The following is an 18,313-nucleotide window of genomic DNA, read 5'->3' on the forward strand; positions in this document are numbered from 1 at the left end:
TCAGGTGAGAAATCATTGGCCAGAAAAAAAAAAAAAAAAACAGGTATGTTTTCAGGTTTCGAGGTGGAAAGGGTATTAACTTCACTAAATGAAGTTTCGTCACTGCAATTCCATTATTCCACGTTTCCTCCCTATGGATATATGCCTCTTTTACAGCTATTTATTTACTTTATATCAGTAACGAACTTAGAAGTATTTTTTTTATTAATCTCGGAATTGGTAAGAGGGACTTGAAGATTTTAAGCCTGGATACGATTGATACTAGCTTCTTTTTTTCTTTAGAAATTCCGGAGTTTGGAGGCTTCAACCCGAAATCCCCCTCCCTGTAACTGCCACTATATAATAATAAGCTACAGTATAATTCTCAAATAAATATGAATAACTTATCTGACATTTCCATTTGAGTGCTATTTTCTTCTATAGTCTATTCAAAACGTGCCTCTTATGGTGTTGTGTGTGCCTCTTATCCGTTATTGTTGGAACATTCCTCACTACTTCTATTAATATGTATTTAATAATCAAATTTAACAGTGCAGCAAAACCTTTCGAGCATAAACACACACAATTTTCTGCAGACGAAATTCTGAACAAATGAAATTTTTATTCAGTTCAGCGCTACAGGGGGAACCAATGGAAGTACGAGTCACATCGATGTAAAAACAAACTCGGGTGTTTATCACCGCGACCACTAAATCGCCATCGTGGTCAACCTCTAGGTCGCGATGTGGCGTACATCTTCGGCATGCGCTTACCCATTTGAGTCCATGGATTTGTGCCATCATCGAGTCAGAGACCACCACCAAAATCTCGACCTCGACCGCGAGGTATCTCCGGTATGTCTTTACCTTTAGTCGGGTAGAGCTTTACTTACTTCACATCTTTTTATCTACCTAATTATTGGTCTTCCTTCTTAATAATACTTTCTTTTACATTATCCTTCTTTATATTGCACTATCCTCCATTGTTTGTGCGTGGTTTGCAAATTATATCCTTTGCAATTTTATAAAGTTCAAGCATGTCTTTCCTTTCCAATACATACGAGGAGACGCCAGAATATTCTTGTCTTCACCATGATAAAGACACGCTAGTAATGTTAAAAAAAAAAAAAAACTGCACAAGGATAGGTTGGCATATCACTAATATGTGTGGTAATTACGTTCATGAAAGAAGCTAAATGGCATATCTTGTTTTATAAGCTTACATATAGGAAAGCAATTCAAAATACCTTGTTTAACGTTATACCGTGCTACTTGTTTCAAGATTCGCCATTTTTGAAAAGCTTATATCTTCGTTAATATAAGCAATTTACTTTGAACATGTTACCGTTTGTAGAGCAGGTTAAATAAAGATAGATGGTAGCTATAACTCAAAGTCACGATTTCGAGTTACGCCCTTCACTTACGATTTGTGTCTTTACATGCCCTGTTGAATTAATGTTACAGACAGAAAACGAGGCGGCGACAGTATATTGGACAAAATCGTATACAGAGCTGTAATTAGGTTTCTCCGTCTTTAAGGAAAATCGGCACCAACGGCGCCGACTTTCCAAAATTTATGTGGGTGCATATCAATGGTGGGACGTGTTATTTGTTTTCAGGGTAATCTCGATATATATATATATATATATATATATTTTATCGATTTCCGTTTAGTTAAAATCGGGCCTAAGTTTAAGTTACTGTAATGAATATTCTCAACATAATTAATCGTAACATTACTTGAAAATTTGAAACAATTTACATGATGCACAATGATTGCAAGAGGCAATCATATCAACACGTTACTAAAAGAAAATACTACATTCATACAATTTAAAATGAAAAAATCTTCATAAAAACAAATAATGTTAATGGTATTGCAGAAAGAACTGTGCAAGGATTTTGTTGTGAACATAAAATAGAAAGTGACTAACTTAAGTTTCTTTGAGTTTTACGTCCCACGGTTATGCCGGTGAGGCTAAAGGAGACGCTGATGATGAGTAATGAATGAAATGGTGGAGTGAAGAAAGTGGGAGGAAACGGGAGAACCCCGAGGAAACCCACGCACACGGTGTTTGTCCATTACAAAGTTCACTTGGCGGGGGCTTGGATCGAACCCGGACCCCAAGCACAAGAGGTGAACGCTCTACCACTGAGCCACCGCGGCCCCTGTGACTAACTTAAGTGTGTCGCTTGATTGCCTTTGCACAAACACATTGGAAACAAACAATTATGTTTTAGAAATTAGAAATTTTAACTTCCATTTCAATGTTTTAGTTGCTTATTATTTTTTGATAATGGTAAGTGAGAAATATTTATTTTATTCTGTTTCTATCCAACTAAAAAGCTTGGTGCGCCACAGATGCACTGCTGCAGATGCACCACATTTTAACTAGTTTCGTCATCAGACGTACAGCACAATCAATACCTGTAACGTTTGTTTCTTCCAAAGCTCGCTTGTCAGCAGGGAATTGATAGCTGAGAAGCGCCGCACAGTGGATGACGCAATCGGCTCCTCTGAATGCTTCTCGTATTGTCTCTGGTTTGCGTATGTCTCCAACGAAAGATCGCACTGGTTTCGTTTCCTTGTAATCTGGAATAATAAATAACACCAGTTAATTAAATAATATAGCCTCTCTCCAACTATGATAGTTATATTCTTGAGTGAATTTTTCACAGTTTAAGGTTAAGTCACTTTGTTAAACTAATTGTATTGTAAACATCAATTTTACTTCTTTGCAATTAGAGCCTTTCAATTTGAACTGTGCCCCTGCTAGCGCTGCTGTCGATGTGTGTAGGAATGCGCATGAGAGAAGATTTATGGCTGTTTCGTCTCGAAAATGTGCTGTAAAAGTGTTGTCTCGACTCTAAAAATGTATATTTTTCTATTGGAAGAGCCGTGTTTCGACTCGAATTTTGTCAGAAAAATCCTGTCTCAACTCGCCTCGTGCGCATCCCTAGATGTGTGTTTTCCCGCACCTCCCTCGAAAGAAGAGGAACAAACTGCTGTGGCCAAAATCCTTCAATAGTTGGATGTGGACAGGGTTGCCACAATGAAATTATTTCACGACTTCGCTGTGGGTTATCTTGTTACCTATTGTCAGTAGCCTACGATCTTCACTCGCCAAGACCAAACGACTGAATGACAAATTGGCAACACAGCCCAAGTCGTTTACTTCTTTGCCCAAAGCAAAGAGAAATTTCCCTCCGTAAGAGGGCGGCGGGGGTGGGGCTGAAGTATGTTTCACATACTTTCCGAGGGCACACTTGAAATAGAAAAGCTTTACCCATCATAAGTAAGAGCTATAAATGGTTATCAAAATAATGGAAACATATGTAGTTTGCAACAAGAGGCGGACTCCCAAAGAAGCTTATTCTCCGCACTCTCTTCTCCGTACGTGAAATATGGCAGCGGTTCTGTAATATTGAGAATAATTCTCTGCTATTACGTGGATCTTGCGATTACACTTACATGATGCATTAGCTACTCATTACTGGCAGTGACCACGTACAGACTATGGTCAAGTTTTTATTTCCAGCAACAAAATTGGTGTTATTATTTATGATCGCATCACGAGAAAACAGCTCACTCGTTTGAAATGAGTTTTGAACATAGTACGTACTTCTTGGATTCTTATCCTGTCATTTTAATTTAAAAAATATCCTAAGTGGGTTAAAACATTTATGCTAAAAGTAGGTTAGCTTATGGATTGTTATCATCACACTTTCATTGAAATGGGTATCCTAAGAAGGGCAGGGGTTCAAATACTTTCCGTATACCTATTCTTCCCATGCGAAGAACGGGCATTTCAGATAGTGCTTTTACACATTATAACTCTTGTTAACAATAGCAAACTAAACTTCTGGCTTAAGGGTTGGAAGTTCTCCGCAGAAACAAAACCTCGTCATTAAATACTGAATGTTTCAAGATGAATGTCGGGGTTTTAAGACTTTGTAGTATTTACTACAATTAACTTATAATTATAAATAATACTTCAAATGAAAGAGAAACTCAAACAGTTTTGTATGTATCTATGCGCATGCACTATTTCCTCTGTCTCTCATTAGAAAGTGCGAATAACAAAGATGGCATCTAGAAAGCAGAAATCTTTTTGTGTTTTACATTTTGCAAAGACTGAATCTGTAGTTACAGTGCAACCGTCTGTGTGGAGAATTTTAGGGAGACGCTTACAACTACGTCCTTATCGTTTGCAGTTGCTACAAGCTCTAAAGCCTACAGACTTCAGTTTAGTGCCAGTTTCGCAAATGAAATGTTGCTGCATAGCTATGAAGATATTCTGGATCGTGTTGTCTTCAGTGTTGAATCAACATTTCACCTAAGTGGTGATGTGAACACTCATAATGTTCGCATCTAGTGGTCAGCAAATGCGACGTTGCGACAATTGCAACGAGGCTCCTCTAAATTGAATGTGTTTCGTGCCAGTTCCCGGCGGAAAGTTTACGGGTCTTTCCTTTTCGATGAAGCAACTGTAACTGGTGCTGCTTATCTTGATGCGCTACAAGGGCTCTTTCGTCAATTGAAAGAAGGTGAACCAGAGAACTTAATTTGGCCGCAATATGTTGCGCCGCCTCACTGGCATAACAAAGTATGTGATTGGTTAAGCGACGTTGTACCCGACCGCTGTATTGGCCGCAAGGGTTCGAATGACAGAGCTTGTTTCGCATGGCCTCCACGTTCACCAGATCTCACGCCATGCAATTTTTACCTTCGGAGATTCATAAAGGATCATGTGTATGTGTCTCCGCTACTAGTTGACCTACCCAACTTAATAAAGAGGATTGAAGCAGTTGTTGTAACTATTATTCCAAACCCACTGGTCAAGGTTTGGGAAGAATTCGCCTATCAACTCGACGTGTGCCGTGTGAGGAATGGTGCTCACATTGAACTCTTGCAGCAAAACCTGTTTAAATTGTTCTTTCATTTGCTGTATTATTTACAATTGTACGTTAAATATAATAAATACTACAAAGTCTTAAAGCCCCGAGATTCATTTTGAAATATCCTGTATTATCCTGTTCCAAGGCAATTCTGTGAGAAAAATGGTACAGAAACAATTTATGGCTTGTTTGAAAGGGTTTATGTTTGTACTTCAACATAACCAAAATCCCTCCCGGGAATATCAAGATATGATGTGATCAAAATGGCCACCCGTGAATTTCGCTTGAATACATTTAAAACTGCATAAAAACCTCTACTGTTCGTTAGAAAAGTTACATTTTCGGCTCATTTTTTAAAGGGAATACATCAGAAAAGAACTGTGAAAAATATCTTGCCTATGCTACCACCATTTCTTAAAAATGGTGTCTTAATAATAAAATAAGTCGACTTTTATAAGTGCGCTTTGTATAAGAAACATCTCTTTTACAACACTACTTACTGCAGAAACCCTTAAATCAGAAATTTAGTGAAAAAATCTACGTAATTTTTCTGTTCGTCACTTCCTTGCACACATGTTATTTAGGCAGCAAGATCGTATTTCTCTGAGTCATACTTAACACAGTTTCTGCAAACAATAAGCATTTAAAGTCGAAATCTATTTACCTAGTTTCTTCGTGTACGGGACCAAATCAACTACTCGTATCTCCTTGGTTCTGGAGTCTCTCTCCTGCAACTGTTTGATAATGTGTTGACCAAGGAAACCACTGCCACCTGTTGGATAAAAAAAAAAAAAAAAAAAAAAACAAGAAAAGAAATATTTTAATAAATTTTCATTGGAAATTAAATTATTTTTCATTGCATTTAAATGTATTAAACAAAGTTTTGCTTATATTATGTTTGGAATGTCCATAGAGTAACTGGGTATGTGTGTATATTGCGAGTTAACGCGTTTCCTTTGAAATTTTAGGATATTAACAAAAATTACTTCAACTAATTTAATTTAAACCAATTGGCAGATTAAAATGTACGTGAAAACCAGTTTAATTTCTACAAGAAAGGGTGAGAAATATTATCGGAGATCAGAACTATTTCAAATCCTGATTCATTTTCCCCAACGGTCGCTGATAATTCCTCATTGTTCTTTGTTTCACCCAACTAATTTTCTATATTCTTCTCTATATTCGCATTAGAACATTTTCGACCTTTTCTAATACCTTTTTCGTAAGTTCATTCTTGTGATTCAGGTAAAGGATCAACACTCCACACCAAATATTTGATGAATGTCCCATTGGACAACCTAAATTTTATTATTTTCTTCTTCGCATAGGCTTTTTGTTTCTTTTTCCATACTTTCGATTATTTGCTGTTTCAATTTCAGCTTTCCATTAAGAATATTACCCCGCTAGTCTGAAATTATTTACGTCTTCTATTTTTCGATCATTTTTAAATTGATAAATTCTCCTTCATTTCTGTTGCCATTTTTATTTTATTTTTTTTAAATTTCACAGCTCCCTTCCTATTCTTTACAGTTTATTTTCCAATTTTCTATTAGAGGATTATGGTGGTCTGTTGTCGAGTCCTGAGCAAGCGGTTCATGATTCAATTCTAGCCCAAGTGAATTTGTGGTATTGAAGAGATGTTAGAAGAAGACCAGTTTAGAATCCGGAAAGGAAAAGGCACCAGAGATACCATTGGGTTGATGAGGATTATATCAGAACGAGTTCTTGATGTCAAAGAAGAGTTGTGTTTGTGCTTCATAGACTGACAAAAAGCTTTCGACAAGGTCAATTGGATGAAACTTTTGCAAATACTTAAAGAAATTGGAGTTAACTGGAGACATCGACGGCTCATTCGTAACCTGTACATAGGACAACGAGTCAAGATGCGCTTGAATGAAGGAGAAACCAGTAGTGTAGAGATTGGAAGAGGAGTCAAAGGTGTAGTATGTCACGCTAATTATTCATCATTTACAGTGATTGCTTAATGAAGGAAGCATTAATGGAGATTTCAAGATTGGAGGGCAGATCATTAACAAGATCAGGTATGTAGATGATACAGTTATTATAGCTAAAACCGAAGGAGGACTACAGGACATAATTGACAAATAGTTGACACTGGAAAACTGTATGGAATGGAAATTAACATCGAAAAGTTGAAAGTCATGGGAATATCCCGAGGAAGCGCGCCCTTAGGGTCATAGTAGAACAAAGATAATTTGAAGAGGTTGATAATTTCAAGTATTTGGGAAGTATTTTGAAAAGAGACGCTTAATGCACCAAAGGGATCAAGTTAAGAACTGACATAGCCAAAGAAACATTCAACAAGAAAAGATCACTCTTAACTAGCAGGCTCAATATTGGACTTAGGAAGAAGTTGGTCAAATGCTATATCTGGAGCATTGAGATGTATGGTTCAAAGACTTGGACATTACGGAAGTTAGAGAAGAAATGTTTAGAGAGTGTCGAAATGTGGTGTTGGAGGAAGATGGAGAAAATAAAATGTACAGAGGGAGCAACAAACGAAGATGTTTTAAAACGGATATGAGAGAAGAGTACACTTCTAGCCAGCATCCTTCGTAGAAAGACCACTTGGATTGGGCACATCTTGCGAAGAAATTGTCTTCTTCTTACCGCCATAGGAGGAAAGATGGAAGGAAAGCGAGGAATAGGAAGAAGAACACAAGGAGGAAGATGGAGAAGATAAAATGGACGAAGAGAGCAACAAACGAAGATGTTTTAAAACGGATAGGAGAGAAGAGTACACTTCTAGCCAGCATCCTTCGTAGGAAGGCCAATTAGATTGGACACATCTTCCGAAGAAATGTGTTTTTTATATCACCATAGGAGGAAAGATGGAAGGAAAGCGAGGAATAGGAAGAAGAACTAATTGATGATTTGAGAAACAGAAGAAAATATTGGGAGTCAAAAGAAGAAGCTGAAGATAAAAAAAACGTGAAAGAAACATTTCCAAGCCTAAATCTAAAATAAAAAAAATAGTTCCTGAACCTGCAGAAAGGCAGATTACTTAATAATATAAATAACATTGTGTCCGTGAGTTTTCTCGGAGGTCTTCCGTTTTCTTCTACATTCTCATCCCACCGTGATACCTCCGAACATGGCTGGTTAAACTGGCGATGTACTCAAGCGCATCTGGGTCCAGAGAAAGCGAACATCCGAGGAAACAATAGACACGAGCATACACTTACAAAATATATATTATTTAAATCTTACAACCGACTCTCTTATAATCATTTACGTTCAGTAATCATTCATCCTAAATGATACCATAACTTGAAGATAAAACTAACAATTTCATTTCATTTAAATTTTGTAATACGTTGTTGATTTCTCTTGCGATTCCGCTCCAAAAGTTCTTTCGTCTGCAAAACGAAGACATTTAAAAATGTAATCTCCTAACAACGCGCCGCCTTCAATTTGTAGATCATTCTTCTCTAGTTCTTTTAAAGAGATATCCAATATTATATCGCTGTGGTACCCTCATTCCAGTTAAACTTTCCTGTAATTTCTTTCTCCATTCTGAATGGAGAAAAATTATTTATTCGTCCAGCGGTATATTGTACAAATATACGGAATCCTTATGTTTACTACGTTATCCATATGCTGCAAGATTATATCGCTGTGGTACCCTCCTTCCAGTTAAACTTTCCTGTAATTTCTTTCTCCATTCTGAATGGAGAAAAATTATTTATTCGTCCAGCGGTATATTGTACAAATATACGGAATCCTTATGTTTACTACGTTATCCATATGCTTTATACTTGCTGTCCTTTTCTCGCTTAGATGCTACGTCATGCTGCTGCAGGATGTGTGACATCTAACAGAGTGTTGTACATTCGTATACGTCAGCTATATGTTACATACGTCCATCTGTATGTGACATCCTTACCACTTATATACAGTTATTTCTTTCGCACGGAAAGTACATTTATTCGAAACACATATACAGAAAGCATGAATAAAACATATATTTTTCAATTATACGTTTGCTCTGGAATGTTACATAGGATTGTGCATTAAGTCCAAAAACTAAGGATTTACGCATGTAAAATTCGTTTTACGTACGCCACATACGTTGCTTTTTTTTTCAGTGTGATCCGTAAAATCTGTTTGATGAGTAAGTTCCTTATGAGTGCGTGATCCTTCCATTCCATACAATCTTCTTTCATGCTTCTATAAAAATATCTCAGATCTATATATATAAAAGAGAACGTACAATTCTTTGTCCGCTCATCACGCTAATACGGCTGAACCAATTTCTTTCATTTTTGGGGGGTTATTAGGATTTGGACCCTAGATGGTTTTTATCATATCACTTTAATTTTTAATTACCAGTGTCTTGAGATAATTGACCATTCAGGTGTCCACAAATCCTTTGTTAGTTCATCATAGGTAAAAATAAACGTATTTTATGCAACCCGCATGACCGTGTCACTCGGCGGGTTAACATAAATGACAGGCGATATACAGCGGAAAATAGCTTGAATCTTCTGTTTAAAATTTTTTAATTGATTTGCTTATTTTTAGAGACACTTTTACAATATGCCAGCACCGGGATGACCGCAGCGAAGCGGGGCGGGTTAACATAAATGACAGGCGATATAATGTTAAGATTTACTGCAATCTTCTATGGTTTTTATCATATCACTTGAAAGCGAAAAAGTAAAAATTATCTAAGTAACAAAGTTTATTGCGTTCCGGGGTGACCGCAGCTAAGCGGGGTGAACGCTGCTAGTCATTCATAATCCAAGACATTTTCTAAACCACAGTTTCTCAATCTGGGATCGCGAAAATAAGCGGAAGCATAAATATAATGAGAATCTAATACCGGAAATATTTTTAAATATTATTTTGAATTTTACTCTGATAGCCTTATTTTTTATTTTTATAAATACTGTTAAGAGCAACAAAAAATAGGTCTACCAATCATTTTCAAGTGGTGCCTAGTTGTTTAAAAATTAATTTAAATGAAAGAGATAGGTTATGAAACTAATGAGAACTGCATATTGAAATACCAGAAAAGTACAAATGCAACAAAACCTGCATATTGAAATTATAAGGGAGTCCCTGGCAAGAGGATGTGATAAAGTGGGAGTCGTGATAGTAAGTAGGTTGAGAACCACTGTTCTAAACCAATGAAGATAACAAATAGTACCTTTTCTTATAAATAGATAACTGTTCTTTTAACATCACGAAAGGGTGGAAGCAGCGTCGTAACTTAATTTCTTTTTCTGGGGGCAAGCATAAATATTTGGGCCCCTAGAAAAAGTTGTTTTGGACCCTTCTTTCCATCTTTCCCTTAGTCTTTGTGGGCCTTGCTGCACGCTCCTAGGCCCGTTCCATACATGGCAAATTAATTAAGGGGACAATATTGACAAATCTCAAAACCATACGAATAAATATTATTTGTAGGGCCCCTAATAAGAGACTTTTTTTTTTTTTTTTTTTTTTTTTACAGAAATGAGCCCATGACTCATTTTAGTTTTATTTACATTTTGTGCGCTGTTTTGTTTATGTAATGTCGTGAACTTGTTTGACGTTTCACTTATAATTTTATGTTCGTGTCGTACATGAAGTAAGAAAATATATGTCTTAGAATGGGCCCCATCGAACGACAGGGAGTTTCCCTGGGGGCAGTTGTCCCCTGCCCCCACAAGTTACGGTCCTGGTTTGGAATTTTTGACCTTGCTTATTTATATAAAAAGGTTTCACCATGACATTTATTATAGGCCTAATTGAAAAATTCACAATTGAAATATATTTAAGAACATGACGCAAAAGTAGAACAGAATCAAGTAAGAGGATTATTAAATACAATTAGTTAAAAGTGACAACAAGATAAATATATGTTTTTGTTTGGTTGAAGGATAAAGTCTTTTTATAGCACTTAGGTTACATGATCTACGTTCACTTTAACCTCGATCCATACAAACCATATGTTCCGTACGTTTAGTAACAGAACAGTAAAACAAATAAAAGCAAGGAATATATTTTCAACATTAAAGAATTAACATTCAAAGATTGGAAATTCAGTTAACTTATTAAAATTAAATAAATGTTCTTCAATGTTTAAAAAAAGAGCAGTCAATCTACCACAATAATTTACCAAATTACTGAAAAAGATAATAATTTATCTATCTATCTTCTACTGTATATAAATAAAAATAAAAGTTATTATGTTTGTGACTTAATAACTTTTGAACCACCCGACCGATCTCGATCAAATTTTCAACATAGATGAGGTTTGGGGTCTGGGATGTTTTTTCTTATCGTTACACCGAGTTGAGTTTATTTTGAGTTTAACGTCCCTTACAGCACCGAGGCTATTTAAGAAGGGACCTACTGATTAATATGGAATCCGAACCACATGAGCTCCCACCAGGAAACAAAGCCGGGTCTCTCACTCCAAAGGCGCGTACACTAACCGCTTAGCCACGAAGGAGGTCTTTTATCATTTCACTTTGACGGTGCAACTTAGGGGAGGGCTGATATATATATAATAAAAATATATAGTAAAAATAATCGAAAATAACCGAATCCATACTTTCCGGTGTCTCTGAGACGAATAGTGACACTTCCGATCCCGTTTACGTCCAGATTCAGCTCTGCAACTTGGGAGAGGATATATATATATATATATATATATATATATATATATATATATATATATATATATATATATATATATATATATATATATATATATATATATATATATATATATATATATATATATCAAAGACCGATATAAGAGAGCGCTTCGGTAATAGTAAAAAGTGACTGACTGACGGAACATATTACTATATTTTCTTAATTTAACCCAGAGAAGCGGGTAATTGACGTTATTGGAAATTTCATTAATAACAACAAAAAGAGAGTTTATGTACCGAATTTTCAACTTAATAAGCGAATCTTCACATTCGATAATTTGTGAATAAATAAAGGGAAATTTCAGCATGAATTAAATTGTTCTCTTTCCCCCCCCCCCCCCCATTTGGAGTGGAATTATTAGAAACGATAAAATAGGCGTTTATTTTTTATTTTTTAAATTAAAAGTCTTAGAACTGGACGAAAACTATATCACTGAAAAATACTTTCATGAAGTTCTTCATTATAATGATCTGTTATTTAACCAATAAAATGTTGAAAATGAATTATATTGAAGAAGTGAATTACATCATGATTACATCATTGCAAAATGGTAGCTTTCGGACCTAATTAGATTATTTTATTATTATTATTTTTTTTAAAATTTCAACTCCGTTCTTATGAAATACATTAAAATGTTTTATGTAATTTTTGCTAACAATATTTAACCCTGGAATACAGAGAGGGGTGCTGGAGCACCCCAGACGTTATACTCATCGGCATTGTGGCTCTGTTCTCAGGCACATTGGTTGGTGCTTCCTTGTATTCTCGTTTTGGAGCGTGACATTCACGGTGGTTGGTGTGAAGCAAATTGTCTCGCTTTAGAAGAGAATATATTCAAGGGGTGGGGTTTCTCCAGCACCGCACCTGTGTATTTACGTATGTGAAATTCAAATTTTGACGTAATTCGTTTTAGATACTCTGCGTTCATATTTGTTTAATTGCATGATGCGGAAAGTGTGTGAAGGTTCAAGCAAGTTTACAGATTTTGTACTGAACACATTAGAAGAAGATTATGATTATGAAGGTAATTTCAGAGAGTCCGATGACAATATTGAAATATAATCAGAAGTCGATAATGAAATTAGTGGAAGTGACACGAGTGACACTGAGAGTAACATCTAACATGATCCAGCTATAAGGGGAGCCTCTATATTAGGAAGAAACGGTCATAAATGGAATTCTCAACCATCCGTTCGGAGTTTCTAAAGAAATTTGGGTTGCAGTTAGCTAGACCCTACCTGCTGGAGCGCCACCGACTAATTTGTCTATTGATATCAGAAATATCCTCGGAATTCAAAAAGAACTGTCACCTGTAATTCATTCAAAATCTAGTCTTCCAGAGCAAGCACGATGTCGAATGTGCCCTAGGAATAAGGACAGAAAAACTAAACCTTCTTGTTTCAGATGCAGAGAGGCTGTTTGTGCTGAGCACAGAAAGGAAGTGGAATAGCTGTGTCTGTTCAAAAATACATACAAACTCTTACTGTGCATTCTTGTAACTGATAAAGCAAAATAAATATATTTAAGATCGTGTATTATAATTTTAGTAGCGTATAATTATATAGGGTGCGCTGCCACCCCGCCTGTGTATTCATGTAAGCTTTTCTTGTCTGTGTATTCCAGGGTCAAGATTGTATTGTACCTTCATAATTTCTGCATTGTTTTAGAACCAGACAATAGTGCATTATTTAAAAAAAAATCGTTACCATATAAACTCCAATGATTTATTTGTAGATTTTTAATTAGCCTATAGTAATGTGAATTATTTGTATCCTACTGGAATGTCTTCCAAAACATTAAGTTTATGATTCAAAAGTAAAGATTGGTTTCACATTGGATCCATTGGGGTCCGTGCTCCGTGAAACCAACATTTTGGTGAGTTATTTTTTCAATTAAGATAAAAATACATGTATATAATTTCGGCTTTTATTGAAATAATTGTGTAAACCTACTACTTTATGTTCTAGAAAGCATATACTTATATTTTCATATTTTTGACTTTGTTTTCATATTTTCGTATTTTTTTCCTTTATACTTTGCCTCTCTCTAGGTACTACTTTAATTTGACATCTATTTGTTTGTTTTCCATAAGTAGAAGCTTTGCTGTGTGTCTGATGAAGCCAATGTGTTAGTTGGCGAAATTGTAACATGTAGGTAGTTTTTTTTTTTTTTTTTTTTTTTACTTCGTAAGCTGCATCTTTATTTTGACAACCATTAACCAAAACTAAAGTTACATGATAAAAAGTATGACATATTTTCTTAAACATTAGTTATAGTATATTTGTTCCAAAATAAAGATCGGACAGCTTGACAACAATATCTTTCGGGTCTTTAACGATTTTGAGCAACAAAGTAATATTTCCGATATATAATTGTGTTTCCGAAAATAATTTCTAGATAGACTATTACGCTGAACTATTTCATTAATGGTGCGATAGTTTCTGATTATAACACAAATAACAATCAAGCTGTTTCTAAACACGCATTTCTCTTCTTCTTCTTCTTCTTCTTCTTCTTATTATTATTATTATTATTATTATTATTATTATTATTATTATTATTATTGTAAGTAGTACTAGTATGGTACTACTAGTAGTACTAGTAGTACTTATATGGTTTACCCAACATTGTTAGGGTCATCAAGTCTAGGAGGCTTAGGTGGGCGGGTCATGTAGCTAGAATGGAAGAAAGTAGAAACGCTTTCAAAGTCTTGACTGGAAGACCAATCGGAAAACGACCATTAGGAAGACCTAGGCGAAGATGGGAGGACAACATTAAGATGGATCTTGCAGAGATAGGAATACAATGTAGGAACTAGATCCAATTAGCTAAGGATAGAAGTCAGTGGAGAGCTTTTGTGAACGCGGCATTGAACCTCCGGGTTCCATAGGCCATAGAGTTAGTTAGTTAGTTAGTACTAGTGGTAGCAGTTTCTCTTCCTTCCGTAGAATCGCCCAAATTAATTTTCAACGGCAAAATGAAAGGTACGAAGCAATGATCCAATGTCCCCTCCTGGTGGCTCCTTTCGAATCGCTGGATTGAAACATGAAAAAGAAAGTATGTTACGAAGAACGGAATAAAAACAGTGAAATATACGCGTCAAAACGAACTTTTGAGTAGGGTCGAGGAAGTTCACAATTTCATCCTTGTAGCGGTTGTTGACTAACTAATAATGTATACTTGTTTATTTCTTTTAAGTGTGTGTGTGTGTGTGTGTGTGTGTGAGAGAGAGAGAGAGAGAGAGAGAGTCTGTGATATGTATTTTATTCTCTTTTTTAAGCTAAGAAAATGGAGAGACAAAATAATAAGGTAGGAGCACTTTCATCCAGTGTTTCTTTCAGGCATGTTTTGGGGTCAGTGCTCCTCGGAGCTCTGATAGTGCTTCCCAGGAGGACATGAACTTAATACTTACCAGAATAGTACCAACAGTGGAAGATAAATAGCTTCAGAATACATTAAATAAATAAATAAACATTTTAATATTGTTACTTTACAAGTGCTCTAAAACTCATCGTACTGAAGCTATTTTTTTTATTCTTCACATTCAGAGACTAGGTAGTACCTTCCCCATGCCGTAAACGTCGCCAACACCTAGTGGCCCACTTGCCGATAAATGTCGATCGTCAATATAGCGACGCGTCGAAAGATTGCTGCTAGTGTGCCACTGGTGGCAGGGTTTCGTCGAGTCGAAACAGACACCTAGAGTAGGGGTGTTAAAGTTACACTCCGTAGCAGCGAGGACTTCATTTTGGTCCGCGCTCCTTTGATTCGTCGACAAGAATCGCGAATGGACTAACACAAACTATCGCCAGTAATGTGCATGTGGTTATTATAATATATTATATTTTCCTGACGAACTGTTCCTAAAGTGAGCTCAAAGTGTGAAGAGTAACCCGGGTTCGATTCCCGGCTGGAGCTCATGTGGTTCGGATTCCACATTAATCAGTAAATCCACGTCTCATATAGCCTCGCTACTGAACGGGATGTTAAAATCAACTCAAATCCGTTTCCAGAAAGGGGTAATTAAGGTGATTTAAGGGGGCGTTTGATGGAAGGGATGTAAGAGAAAAGATGGCTAATGTAAGGCGAATTATAGAAACAATGTTTTCTTTCATTATATATAAGACCTAGGTATTCTTCAAAGTTTGATTTTCAGAGTTGAAGCCTTTTTCTGGTTCCTAGACTGTTTCGTCTAAGGGGACGCGGTGGCTCAGTTTTAGAGCGTTCACCTCCGGTGCTTGGGGTCCCTGGTTCGATCTCAGCTCGCGCCGTGTGGACTTTGTGATGGACAAACACCGTGTGCGTAGGTTTTCTCGGGGTTCTCCCGTTTCCTATCACTTTCTTCAATCCACCATTTCATTCATTTCTCATAATCACCGTCTCCTTTAGCCTAACCGGCTTAATCGCGGGACGTAAAACAAAGATTTCATTTCACTTTTTTTGTTTCGTCCAAGTTTTCCGTTCAGCCTTGTGTATGAAGGGATTGAGTTAAAAAGACGAGGGACACTCAGAACAATCACATTCACCCAAGCGGGTGCTTGGCTCGAAAAGGTTGAGAACTACTGATTAAACCACAGAAAAAACTATATGCAATAAAAGTACCATCAAACAGAGACTAATACTGTAAACATTCAGGAATTGAAAGTACTGTAAGTTTCTTACTTCCATCTTGTAAGTGGCCAAACCCATGACATGTATAATTGAAAATGGTCATGCTTTTGCCTCTGGAAGGCCTTTCAAAATATCTTGTAGTCCAATGTTTGGACGGAGGCCTTAGCCACTCTTACTCCTAGGTGATGTTTAGTGTTTCTTCACTGCGTATGGGTTACATACACCAGCGTCATTTCAGATTTTGCTTGGGAGGGGTAAGATTGTTCATCGACATAAAAGTTTCATCTTTTTCTATTAGTATACCGTATTACGAAATAATTGGTTAAAAATAATTTCTGAAAGTCAGGGGGAAGATAGTTGCTTCCCTCTTTCTCCTCCAAATAATAACCCCTGATTACACTCATTTCTGATTTATGAGAAAGTGTCATTTTCACGGATTGAAATGATTTCTTAACAAGCCTCGCTTAGTACAATCGTCAGCAAAAGTTCATACTCACCTCTTACATATTATTTGAAATTTAATTTTGGAGCAAATAAACCCATTTTAAAAAGGTTCTCGGTAATTTTCGTCCTTTCTACAGTCAAGAAAGCCGTTCGCAATTGGTCTAGTCATTCCAAACTTTTCGACATAGTAAGAATTCTGTGGTTGGCGTATTTCTTTTGCTCCCTACGACTACTGGACCAAGGAACTACAAATACATATTTATTTTACATTGCAAAATTAATTTAATCTATAATTCTTTGGAATTTTTCAACAATTGAATTTACAAATGAAAGATTTAGATGTTGCGAAGAAGTAATTGGTATTTTAAATGTCAAATAAATCTAACGCATAAAAGAGGAAGTGATCTTTGAGATCGAATAACGGGGGAAAAAATAGGACCCAAAATTTTTAATCTCTCCATACCTTTTGGGATTTATGGATACTGATATAAAACCGCGTGGATATATATATAAACCGCAGTTTTATATCCGTATCCATAAATCCCCAAAAGGGTTACAAATTTTGGGTCCTAATTTTTTGGGCGACTATTTGAGAAGAAGCTCGTCAAATTGCTGGGGTTATGACGTCATCTGTATATTTTTATACTTAAGTATTTGAACCCATTAAGAACATATCACGGTGAAAATAAATCTTTTTTTAAGTCTCTCAAATTGCATGTCCTACCGGAATGATTTTTTTAAATCGTTGGTTAGTATTCAAATAACCCTACTGCTGGAGCGAGTAACCCAGGTTCCTTCGCTCCATTTTATTCTCAATGTACAAATCACACGATCCACTTCTTGCTCTTGGTATTAAAATTCACTTTTGAGGCAATCACGATCAAATTTTGAGGTTTTCAATCGATAAGTGACTCTATATTAGACAACCTACTGTATTTTTGGAATTTTTGCATCGCTGCCTGATGGGAGAGTACCATAGATTTTTCTGTACATCTTCTAAACCAATAGTGTTATTGAAATGGTACTTCATCATTGAGTAACATTCAAGATATTGTGGGAGCCAGACGATCACGACTTTTGTTTCTAAAAAATTTCAATTTTCGACCATCTTGGATTGAGTCAATTTTCAGATGATTTAATTCATAGCCCACTGAAATGTTCATACCCTCAATTTTTAGTTTTTGTTTCAATATATCAGAAGGCATGTCAAAGGATTCTTCCATACCTTCCGAACGGTTTGTTCATTGTAATTGTTTGTTCATTACTGTGGAGTCAGTGTCCTACTACAGACATCAACGTCCACGGAACCCTATTTCCCCTACCGTTTCTTAATATCGGCTTCGGCAGCACTTCTATTTTATATGTTTGTTTCCGCAATGGCAAACTCACAATTTCCCTATGATAACTATAATTGTCGTTAACTCCTTGCAAATTTGTTAGTACTGGTAACTTTCTTTGACGACTGTCAATGATAAAGTATTCTTGGCAATCATTGTTTCTTAAAAGGTCTCTTTCTATTCAACAGGATCTGGAGCCTTTTGTCTACCACTGGAAATAGCTACATTTGTGTTGCAGTTGGAATGAAACAATCAAGATGTTAAATGGACCAACTGCTGACTAAAGATGAGGCATATGCAATCACACATAGCATTGTGTGAAAAGAGTATGGAGTTTCTAGGACTAGAGTGTCTGGAATTGTAATTAAATTTCAA

At 36.1% G+C, this 18,313-nt stretch overlaps 1 protein-coding gene across 1 annotated transcript in view; it reads right to left on the reverse strand.

Annotated features, from left to right (window-relative positions):
• Positions 1–18,313, reverse strand: part of LOC145694381 (3 beta-hydroxysteroid dehydrogenase/Delta 5-->4-isomerase type 2) — a 62,867-nt gene that overhangs the window by 17,125 nt on the left and 27,429 nt on the right. The window contains exons 3-4 of the mRNA XM_081770551.1: positions 5,542–5,649; positions 2,407–2,571 (exon numbers count right to left, since the gene is read on the reverse strand). Coding sequence (XP_081626677.1) covers positions 2,407–2,571; positions 5,542–5,649 — 273 coding nt within the window. The remainder of the gene's footprint in view (positions 1–2,406; positions 2,572–5,541; positions 5,650–18,313) is intronic.

The sequence above is a fragment of the Thermobia domestica genome, chromosome 9 (genome assembly GCF_964235325.1).
Source record: "Thermobia domestica chromosome 9, izTheDome1.hap1.1, whole genome shotgun sequence".
NCBI classification, from domain to species: Eukaryota; Metazoa; Arthropoda; class Insecta; order Zygentoma; family Lepismatidae; genus Thermobia; species Thermobia domestica.